Source organism: Gambusia affinis, linkage group LG11 (genome assembly GCF_019740435.1).
Source record: "Gambusia affinis linkage group LG11, SWU_Gaff_1.0, whole genome shotgun sequence".
In the NCBI taxonomy this organism is placed as follows: domain Eukaryota; kingdom Metazoa; phylum Chordata; class Actinopteri; order Cyprinodontiformes; family Poeciliidae; genus Gambusia; species Gambusia affinis.
This window is the reverse complement of record NC_057878.1, coordinates 17,419,484-17,431,394: the sequence shown is the minus strand read 5'-3', so window position 1 is coordinate 17,431,394 and position 11,911 is coordinate 17,419,484. Positions and strand designations below refer to the sequence as shown.

At 38.3% G+C, this 11,911-nt stretch overlaps 1 protein-coding gene across 1 annotated transcript in view; it reads right to left on the bottom strand.

The window, feature by feature from the left end:
- Positions 1–2,623: 2,623 nt before the first annotated feature.
- The window catches only part of LOC122840028 (activin receptor type-1-like), a 30,009-nt gene continuing 20,721 nt past the window's right edge, over positions 2,624–11,911 (bottom strand). Inside the window, 9 exon segments of the mRNA XM_044132143.1 lie at positions 2,624–3,654; positions 3,765–3,810; positions 3,812–3,893; positions 4,823–5,020; positions 5,781–6,056; positions 6,903–6,991; positions 6,993–7,047; positions 7,569–7,668; positions 10,869–11,074. Coding sequence (XP_043988078.1) covers positions 3,520–3,654; positions 3,765–3,810; positions 3,812–3,893; positions 4,823–5,020; positions 5,781–6,056; positions 6,903–6,991; positions 6,993–7,047; positions 7,569–7,668; positions 10,869–11,074 — 1,187 coding nt within the window. The 3' untranslated portion in view covers positions 2,624–3,519.

Genomic DNA, 11,911 nt, shown 5'->3' with positions numbered 1-11,911 from the left:
TTTTCATAGTAATGTATAATAAAAATGCATTACAAACAATAAAATATATTTTTCTATTTAATTGAAATACCTCTGGAAAAACAAATGAAATTCTTTTATGTGGTTCATTTCCACTGGTTCATGTTTCTTTGTGCTCTTTTGTTACAATAAATTGTCAAGATTTCAGAACATTTTTCAAATGTTTTCCTGTCTTCTGATCTCTTCATGTGTTTGTTGATTTTCTCAAATTCATAACTCTTTTTCTTCACGTGTTTCATGAGGATTTTTTTTTTCTCTCAAACGTGCACTTTTCAGCTGTGTGCTTCTTCCTTTCTGCTTTGTTGTTCTGTTGTCTGAACTAATGTTATGTTTTGCTCTGCAAGGCCACTATGGTCGTGTGCTCCAGCCAGCAGACCAAGTTACACCACAGGAGATGTTGCAATTCCTGTCAGCAGCCCAAATGGGGTGGAAATGGAGGGAAAACTCGCCACCTTTGACAGTGCTACTTGACTTTGCTGAGCTTGTACTCTGTTGCAAAACTTGTCTGCACTTATTTACTGCGCGCGACTTCTGGCCAGAGTCGTGCTTGCATTGCTCAGACTCCACGGCAACAGCAGATGCCTGTGTCGCCAGGCAGAGAGAGGGAGGTAAAGGAGATTCTTCATCAGCACAACGGAAAACATGCTTTTGCCATGCTTTCAGAAAGTACTCATGCACTTTGAACTATTTCCACTTTGCCACATAACAACTCTGAAGTTGACTGTTTTCATTGTTGTTTACACAAATCAGAGATTAAATTAGTTCAACTGAAAATCTTGTTAGTATACAACTAACAGCTTTGGATAACTGGTTTTAATGATTAGTTTCAAACCAAGATCAGTTTTTCCAGAATAGTCATTTCTATAAAGCAACCATGAAGCTCTGATCTGAGTGAGCACAGGGCAGATTACGTCAGAAAAAATATTATGATCATTTATGAATGTGAATCTGAAAGCTGTTGGCAGGTCATCACTCAGAAATATAACTTTTATTAGATTTCTGTGCTGAGTGGTTTTGGTTGACAATCTGAATAAAAATGTGCTTTTAGGCCATTTATATGCAAGTATTAAGGGGTTGAACATAGTTTTGAATGCTTGAACATACAGATACATAGCAAACTAGAATATGATAGGAAAGTAATTTATCTCAGTTATTTTATTTAAAAAGTAAAACTCAATTTTATAAGACTGTGATACATATCAAGTGCTTACCACTTTTTTTTGATTATGGGTTACAACTAATGAAAATCCCAATTTCAGTTACTGAAGGAAAATATATATTTTTTTCACATAACTGTGATTGGCTACATAATCATGGTAAACCCTGCAGACTGGATCGCTATCCAGAACGACACTACCGCCCTCTACAACAAGCATAAGCCAAGAAAGGTTATTTCTGAACAAGCTGGTTTTCAAAATGCTGTATTCAAGCAATTAAGAAAAAGTTGAGTGGAAAGAAAAAGTGTGATAGACAAGGGTACATAAAATACACAAGGTTAACTATAGCTTTGTAGTTTTTATTTTTTCCTTGAATAAACCAGGCTTCTTTCCTGTGGAACCAGTTCCCAGTTTTAGTCTGTGAGGCAGACACCTTGTCTATTTTTAAGAGCCTTAAAACTTTCCAAAATGTGTAGTTAGCCACTTAGGTTATACTGTACTACTCAGTGTAGTTATGCTGCCACTGGCGTAGGTTGCTGGAATGAATCTACAAATATGGAACTAGGTAAATATTACACAACAACCTTTTTTCCCCCGTTTTTTTTTTTTTTATTCCAGCTTTCAGTTGAACCTCTCCACAAAACCAAAATTCTTGGTTTTAATTGCTAGCAGGAGTTTTTGTTTAAGGATCTGTTTAGAAGAATATTGTGGCACGTAGAGACGTGAGATGCAGACGTCGGCTGTGGGGAGGTGCTGGACGTCTGATAGTAATGGAGGGTATTTGGCTGGAAGCCTTCCACACTGGAGGCTTTAATGATCACTTCTCCTCCTACAACTTCACACATTCACATTTGTAAAATTATTGCTACTTTTGATTTTTTTTTAATTCAGGTTTTTTCCTCTTTATAGAAGTTATTGTGTCATCTTTCTGGGCCACAGTAACATCAAAAGGGGCCATTGACTGAACTACTGCTTGGCAAGATATGCCAGTTAATAAATGTTGACTGAACTGAATTGCTGTTGTTGATCCACCCAATCCACAAAGCCATCTACCACGTTCTCCAAGGGCTAATCATGTTTCCCTCCGCTTTAATAATGTTCCTTTGCATTTATATGCAACTGAAATTGACTTAAAGAATGTAAAGTGGGCTGACTTAGCTCCAGATTCCAGAAATTTATCTGGAGCTAAGACTTTCTGCAACGCTAATGCTGATGCAGAAAGTCAGTTTTCCCGATGTACACTATGAGCAGGTTCACAAGTATTAAAAACATTGAGGTGCAATGAAAGAACAGATGGGTTCCTGAAGTTTTGTGAAGGTCACCAATTTCTTCCTGAATTTCCTCAGCAATGGATTGCCACAAACATTTATTTTTCCCCAAAAAAACCCACTTCTGGTATATTTTATAGAAACCCCATCAAGACAAATGAGACAGACATCGTTTTTCTGTTTAATTAATAGAAATCACTAATTGATATAAAATTTAAAAGAAATGATTAAAAAAAGGCTTAAGTTTGACTTCATTTACTTGACGATGCACGCATTAGGACAACGATGCACGCGTTAAGACAGAATACAGGCTTCACAGGCTTACTTACAGGCCTTTGGAAAATTCAGCAGTAACTGGCAAATCTTTTACTTAAACTTGAAGCATTTGTGTGTACAAAGCTGTAAAAAATAGGACTGTAAATTTGACATAATACACAAAACTGTTTCCAACCGAGTATCTTTACATGGATGATACACATCTGTGAAAGCAAAAGAACCACAGGTGCAGCCGTACACCTTAATGTTACATTTCAGATTAAACTTATTCTTACAGCAGAGTAAACGTTGGCGCATTAGAACAAGATGACGCCTCCTGTTTGGAACTGCGAATGCTGCTGCAGATGTACATTAAGCTACCAAACTGGCCTGGTTTTTTCTATATGAATGTACCATAATGTAAATGAATAGAGTACAACTAAAGAGAAGAGTGAGACGGTTATGTCCAGATGTATTTCAAACTGAGAAACATGGCAAACAAAATGTGCCTTTCTAAGATACAAAAAGCAAACACAAAACAATAAACCTATTAAAATGCCCAGGTAACAGTTTCCTCCTTGAAGAAGGTTTCTAACAGTCCAGCTCCTATGTCAGATTGAATTGATGTTTTCCTTTTCCCCAAGACTACATGAGCCATCTTTGGATGCCAAAATGTGTCCCGCCTAGCATTTTTAAAATAAATATAGGTCTGTGCCACTATAAGGGCACTAAACCCATGAAGTCTTTAATCTTCTCAGACTTTCTATAAGATGTCCCATCCTCTGGATGTCTTTGAAGGCCTCTTCTTCTGAAGCAAAGGCTCATATGTCTGTTTTGAATTTATCCAGAGAGTTGTCAATCTTCGTCAGAGTCTTTTTGATGCGCAGTGCGGTTAATCTGGCAGACGGGTTCTGGTACCAGCACTCCTTCATGAGTTTAGCCAAGGAGCTTAAAGTCTGGATGATGAGAAGAAATGATTCAGTGTATTTGTCAATGGCTGCAGCATAAAGTTATACGTTGTAATATGAGTATGTGTGAGTGAAAAAACTGTTCGACTGTTACTCACCGGGTCCGAGAACCATCTGTTCGGGATATTGGGCCTCTGCTGATCCACACACCACTTTCTTCATGTCCTCGAAGCTGGGATCACTGGGGACCACGTCATGAAATGGTGGCTTATAGTCCTCAACAATGCCTACATGTAGAGGAGAGGATGCAAGCAAGTAAATATAAATAAATACATAAGTCACAATACTCTGATCGATGGTTCACTGATGACTGCAACAAAGATTTAGTCTTCTAAAGTTAGGTTGCTGAGGTTGATGCAAGAAGGACGAGTGGAAGTATGGAAAATGCAGCTTCTGATCCTTTTTGTTTGTCAATGAAAGTTTTTAGGGTCAAACAAAACTTCACATTAGACTCCATAATTAGCATAAACTGAGTAGCTGCTGCAGACCAGCACAGCAGGGGTCTCCATACACTTCATATTATGATGACAAGATGTCATGATAACATGACATTTTGCCGATTAAAATGCCCGGGTAACAGTTTCCTCCTTGAAGAAGGTTTCTAACAGTCCAGCTGTTAGAAACCTATAAAAACACTGAAATGTTTTTAGAAATGGAATGGTTATTTGGTTCTTCTTTATTTTCTAAATAATTTCTTTGGCAAATAATACATAAATTCATTGCAACACAATAAAGTGTTGAAGTGCTGAAAACAACAAAAATCTAGACAGTATGTTGCTGATATGATGTTTGGCTAACCAACATTTCTAAACATCTGAAAGAAAATATGGTGGAATGGAGGCTCAATGAGGCCTTAATGTGATACTCATTCATTGATCATCACGTCACAATTTAAACTAAATCATAGCTTCATATTAACCTGCCATTATGCCAGTGGTGGCCAAAGATTTTCTTCTGGGCCCCCCTATAGATTACAATAAAATCCACCCCCAAAAAACTAAAAAATAAAAATCAACCGTACACACACATCGTTCAACCAGACATAAACCTACACACCACTTTGGGAACCACTGCATTATGCTGTCCTGCTTTCCTGATGACCAGCTTATCACTGTCACTGCTACAGAAGGTAAAAAGTTTTGATGAAGCTACTGACCGTTGCTCACTGTCCTCCTGGCAACCTCCCACAGGACAAGGCCCAGGGCCCAGATGTCCACTCTCTTGAAGGACTCGAAGCAGTCCATCTGGATGGAGTCGTCCAGCACCTCCGGGGCCATGTAGCGCTTGGTGCCAACTTTAGGGTTGTTGCCCACATCCAGTTCATTGGTGTCTTGAAAATGCATAACTGCCAGACCTGAAGTAAAAACCAAGAAAACGCTTTGCAAATGAAAACGGTCCAAAATAAAATGTTCAACATCGTGTCTCTACGGCAACAACCTGCTGCATTGTCAGTGGGAGGTCTCCAGTCCTAAATGACTATATCAAAGATAGCGCACTGGGCTCGTATAGTCGAATTAAACAAAAAACACCGCTAATTTAGAGGAAACAGCCCTGTTCCAGCACACAGGATGTACTTCAACACAACAACAACTCGCTGACGAGACAAACAACCTCCACCGTGTTTGTCTGCACAGCACAATACGTCATCAACAGCCAAATTCATTACATCTAACCCAGCCTTTCAGCTGAATTAGATGTGCTTCAAGCATCTGTGAAATGGAACATTGATGCATCAGATTAAATGTTCCAAGGTCTTGCAAATGAGTTTTTGGTTAAGAGCCATCTGATATATTTAGTATTGCTTGTTTTTCTAATTTAACAACAAGTATGGCTTAGCAGACATGGGAGGATATTTGCGCTGATGTTGAAACTATTGTGCTTTAGAATTCAAACAACCTCTTCTGTAACAATAATGTGCCAAACGGCATGATGCACAAACCCTCTAAATGTCTTTGATCAAGTCCTATTAAGTAAAAACTAAAATTCAAACCCTCAGGTCCCACCACAACATCAAAGGGAAAGACTATTTTACACAGTTCTAACATTTGAAATCTGAGTTGGATGCAAAAATACATTTCTGTGCAGTATTTTCACACAAAATATAATATTCTTACCCAGGTCAGCAATGCAGCACTGTCCATTCTTTTTCACCAATACATTTTTGCTCTTGAGGTCTCGGTGGGCGATGGCTGGCTTGCCTTGAGTGCCAAAGATTTCGACGTGCAAGTGTGCCAAGCCACTGGCTATTGAGAGCGCCATGCGGAGGCAGCTGGACGCGTCGAGGGTGCTGAGCTGAAGATAGTCGTACAAGGAGCCCATTTCGTGGAAGTGAGTGATGAGCCACAGCTGAGTGCTGGAGTTCCTAGAAGTCATGTCTGATGCGATGAAGCCTGAGTTGAGAGAGACATATTTAAGCAGCTGACCGGTTATTTGTGTGGAAGAAAATATGATAGCAGTTGACCAATTTAAAAACAAGTAAATAAAGCAAGTAAATAAAATACAGTTCAAGGAAATCTATATTTTGATGCCAGAAATTCACTAGAAAGGAAAATAATGCATGTTTACCAACATGTCTCTCAAGCCTTTTAGAATTTTTTTTTAATAACATGAAATTTATGTGAACTCTTCCTGTATTATTAAATCAACATAGATCACTTCCTACTAAGTAGATATATTAGGACTTCTAAAACTTTTGTTTGTAATTATTTTAACAGGAAAAGCTTGGGTTGTTTGTATGTAAAAAAAAAAAATAATAATAATAATAATAATAATAATATACTTCAGTTTTGTGAAATTCAAAATATGGCTTTAGTGCTCAGAAAGGTTTAACCCAATTCACAAATAAAGATAGATGCCTATCATAGAGTCATTTGCAGAACAGTGATCTACATCAACTACAAAATGTCTACTACATTTCAGAGCTATCATAAAAGTATTTTACGTTTCTTACATGGTTACTGAACATTTTTAATCTGAAAATTCCTCACAGATCCAGTACATCCTTTTATTTTACAGTAGAAATTCCCAGCAGAACATTATCCAGTAGTCAGATTTTAAATGAAACCTCTGATTGTTATGCAACATGCAGGATTTATTCTAAACACAATATTGCTGGTCAGTAAAGACACCACAATTATTTTTTGAAAAACAAAAAAACAACAACAACAAAAACAAAATTGTAAATAAATATTTTCAGCATTTTTGAAAGCCTTGTTGTTGACAAACATGTTACACACCCAGAATGTTTTCATGCCTCAGCAGTACAGTGTTGTAGATTTCAGTCTCTCTGAACCAGGACTTCTCATCTCTGGAGGAGAAGATTTTCCTGGACACTCTCCCCCTGCCACTGACCCCTCCACACTTCACCATAACGGCCCTTACCTGGACAACGGCAAGAGGAGAAAGATTTAAAATGCACACTAGCCTCTTCAGCAACAATGTAGAAGTAAAGATCTGTGTTAAGCTGAAGGATTTGTTGATGAACACTCGACTGTACTCTGGTAGGATATGTGAACACCAGATTCTTTCTGCCCTCTAGTGGCCACAAATGAATTTCTGTGAGGTTTCAATAGAACAAAAATGTCACCAAGATGACCAGGAAAAGCTTGTACTGTAAAGGAAAACTAATCTCCTACACTGATAGGTTCATTAAAGAATTTAAATAATACTTTATTTCCTTATTTCTACTAGAACCATAATATAAAAATATTTCCCTTAGAACAGCAAAGACAAAACAAACAAGCTCGTCAGGTGCAAGGAAACAATTTATTTGATAAAGGCATCAATGATTTGTTCCTGTCTAAACATCAATAATGTGAGAGGATGAACAGAGATTGTTCAGTTTTGCAGGAACTGACCATATTTGGAGAGAGGAAGTTTACAGTGTTTGACCTGCAACTTACCCACACACTCATTCAGAGTGATCTGTCTAGCAACAGTCCTCTGTACGAGAAACGGGAGTCCTGAGCCGCTTCCTGAAGTGCAGGAATGATCCAGAAGATCCTGGAAAAGCCCAAAAACATACAGGGTTAGGAGGCTGTTTATGTTAGTGCGAGCCTGTGTATAATTTGGTAAGAAAGCCATTTTGATGAAAACAGCCCTAAAGAAAATCCTGAGGCTCAGGACTGCAAATGATGAAATACAGAGCATCTGGGAGTCAGATGGGGATTAACACACGCGAGCCGTCTTTGATGTGGCACCTACAAAAGACTGGGAGGTGTGTGTGGGTGGGTGGGGTAAGAAATGTGTGTGTGCTGGAGATGCAGAGTGCCCCCTGCTGAGTAAACAACAGAGAAGGCACCACCTCCTCAGTGACTGGTGTGGGCGCTGGAGATTTTATCTAATCCAAGAGCCAGACTCCAAAACAGGCGCAATGCTGCTAATCCTTTTATTTTTATCTCGTCTACACTGCACACAGTGTCGAAAGGCTGCCACAGGGGGGCAGTGCAGAGCTGCAAAGTCTGCAGCTGCTGAGCAAAAACAAATGACTGAACAGAGAGGAGGGGAGGGGGGCTAGACAGATTGAAAACAGAGACAAGTGATGGCTCAGATAAACAGATGCATAATGCAAGAGCTGCCTGAGAGACAATTTGGAATCATAACACAGGAATGCAAGGCTGGGACCATAAAATAGATGATGACTTACTCTGCAGAGAGCTGCAGAAAGTTGAAATGGGTAAAAAAAAAAAAGATTTTTCAGGAGGTAATATTAGGGCCAGGCCTGTAAGCAGAAGGCAATCAGAGCAGTGCAATATTGTTGTTGTCGGGGAGGATGGCTGGGCAGGTAGTCAAGCATATTTGAATTTTTTTACAATGCTGAAGCAGAAGAACCGTGACTCCATATTTAGGCCCTTCACTGCCAAATGAACTGAAAGAAAACACAGTGCTGCGCAGAATTGTATTTTTCCAAATATTTTGTCACATCACGTCAAACGTCAGTCTAATTCTATGTGATCAATCAACACCAAATAGCACTTAGCTGCGAAGTGAAAATGATGCGAGGTTTAAGATTTTTCAAAAATAAAAAAATTGTAGTGTGCCATCCATTTTTATGCAGCCACACAAACTCATCCCAAATCTTTTGGGGTAACGGTCAAACAATTTCTACAGCAACTACACAGTTGCTGTAGATTTTGTTGATGCTTCTCCATATAATTGATGGTCCAAAGCTCTCCCTGCTGGCCAGCTCCAGAAATTTAAACATCCATATCTTCGTCGATTTACCAGCAGACCAAACTTGTCAGATGACCACAACCACTACGAATACTTGAGGGCCCTTTATAAACACTACTAATTTTAATAATCCAAACACCATATACACCCTAATATGCACAGTTGAAACTGTCTTGGTACAGTCTTCCTCATCTATGCTCTTGTGGGGTACGACCAATTAGCAACAAGGAAAATGAACAGCGCTCAAGCCAACAGTGTATCAAGCAGTATTTTGATAAGTATTTTAGTTTCATAAGCAGCATTTTCATTTGAATTTGAAATATACTCTATGTCAAAAAAATCTAACAGGTGGATTTTTTTGCAAATAATTTTAAAAAAAATCCAAAAAAACAATGTGTGAAAACTGAAAAAATACACCACTGCATTTAGATATATCAGAGCAAAGTGTTTTTTTTTTTTGTTTTTTTTTGGAAACTATGGAAATCATTTTACATTATTCATACATTTCCAAATACACTAGTTTCTGTTGGTCTACCACATAAAACCAGAGTAAAAAATAAAAAATAAAAAATAAATTTAATAACTAAATACTTTAGCAAGTTGTTGTAGATTGATGGTATAAACATGTATAAGAACTGAATATATTTCTTGCAAAATGATAGTTAATCATGGAAGGTTTTAATTAGGCTGTAGCTGGGCACAGACTAAACTTTGACTTTTTCCTGCTCATCTCGATTGCCTTGTATGAGTCACTAAATGCTCCGCAGAGTCGTTTTTCAGACGAAAAGCTAACCACAGGGCTCCACCTAAACTCTGGATCAGTTTAGCAGCCCTCAAACACACAAACCACACTGTGGAAGACGCACAATCCACAGTTGAGTGGAGAGAAAATAAATAGCAAAAACATTCCTCCAGGAGTCGGCAGCAAGAAGAAAAAAAAAATGACTGAGACGATGCAAAACACTCTCCTGCTCCCCCCTACTCTCCCGAGTACAGCGTTCACACAAATATTCATGCAGAACCATTTTTTCCCCCCCTCTGACAGAAAAACAGTTTTGAGATTACGATCAGGAAAGTACACAGCTTTCAGTCGTGGCGTGCACTGTTGAATCATGTTTGAAGACATGTTGGCCTTGCTTCGTGTAAGACCTAAACATTACCGGTACAGATGTTCAGTCCTGTAAACTGAGAACGAAACGACATCTGAGAAAAATGTGTCTTAATACAGAGTCACAAACTTGGTGGTGGGATTTAAAATTCATATTTAAAGTATAGTTTAGAGCAAAATTTTAAACCACACTTCCACAAAAAGGCATTTATTATGCATCAAGTACCTATTATGCACTATTATGTCAACAGTGTGTGCAAACAGCAGGCAAAAGTTCCACTTAATCAAAGTATGTGAAAACATAAAATTCTGCATAATGTTTGTTTATGTAGATTACATATCCAAGTACAGCAAGCAGGAATCATTTTCTAATCAGAAGAGAAGTGAACTAAGAAAACAGCAATTTATATCCTCAATCAGACTCTGAAAACATCCATTACTGAAAAAACAGAGAAGCCATATTTTAAATTCAAAGCCAGATCCCTAAAGAAAAGCTCAGCAATCATTATGATGTTGGTGTATGATGGACAATGAAAGTTCTCTGAGGTTTTTTCAGAAATTGAAACTTTCTGAAAAAGCCATATGTTGGGGTTCCCCCCAAAAAATTTTACTTTGAAGACATGTTAAGTTCTCTTAAGTCAGCTGTTTTTTGTTGTCATGTTAAAGTAAAAACTGTCACTTTGCCCTCTGACAAAGACCAACACCCAGGAATGTCCTTAACATTCACAAGGACAGTTGGGATTTGAAATACTGTGTAGCTTTATATAGCAATAGACAGTTTTGACTGATGCCAGTTTTGACCTCGATAGAATAGGTGATTCTATTGAGATAACTATTAAAATTTATTGGTTTAATTATCTAAAATCTCTTCCTTTCAAACACATCAAAGTGGGTTACCTCCATAGCATTATGCCATACATACCGCCAGAGTGCTCTCCCCCACGTTAGACGCTATGAGTCCGTCTATTGTTCCGTATTCGGCGTCTCGTGATGTCAGCCTTTCCATTTGGTTGCGGTGGATGCGTCTAAACACGAGGATGGCGGCGGCGGAAAGGATGATGAGTACAATGATGGGTGCCACAATGGCCATCGTCAGCGTGGTCACGTTGTGGCTGGACAGTTCGTCGACTGCAAGGTAAAAGAGAAAAGTGAATATAATTACAGTGGATTTTTGTGTGCATGGACACAAGATCTGTTTCTGGTAAAACCAGGAAATATAGTCCTTTCAGACAGTTTTGGGTGGACATTTAAGTATTATAGTAATACTTCGATGTGTAGGGGTTTAACTCAAATAGACTAAAAAGGTATTCTATCATATTCAGCTCACATTGTGAATCAATTCAAGTCATCAGAATGAACTGACCACCATTCATAATTTCCAAAGAAGAGTGTTCCACTCTTCCTTCAGCACAGACAATGTTCCCCCTTTACCCAACTCACATAATGAACTCCTTCATACACATAACTAGCAACTCTGTCTGGGTGCTCAGTCTTTAGCCAAACTTTTAGAGAAGGCAGGGTGACACTTAGCAAGGAAAACACCTAGAACTCTACTTACTATGATCATTCATATTTCTAACAACTCATACATAAAGGGCAACACAGAAAAGGTTACTCCCTAAGATTATGTGAATTTATATCACAAACTAAATGAGTCTACATACATATTTTTACGTTACTTAATATTTTTTACAATCTTCAAGAGACAATCGATGTCTTTTGACACAGAAAAATTAATAAGTACATAAGTGTGGAAGAAGCAAATACAGCCGATTCTGATTCATAAATCTGCTTTTAATGGAAAAGTATAGAGAATGTTTTATGGAATAAGATGCTCTGGTAAGATCACACACAAACACTGTGTGAGGACAAACTCACACATGGTGGCAGCATCAAGCTGGAGTGATGCTTTAGTTTACCAGGGATAGGTAATCTGGTCAGAGTTAGTGATAGGATAAGTGAACC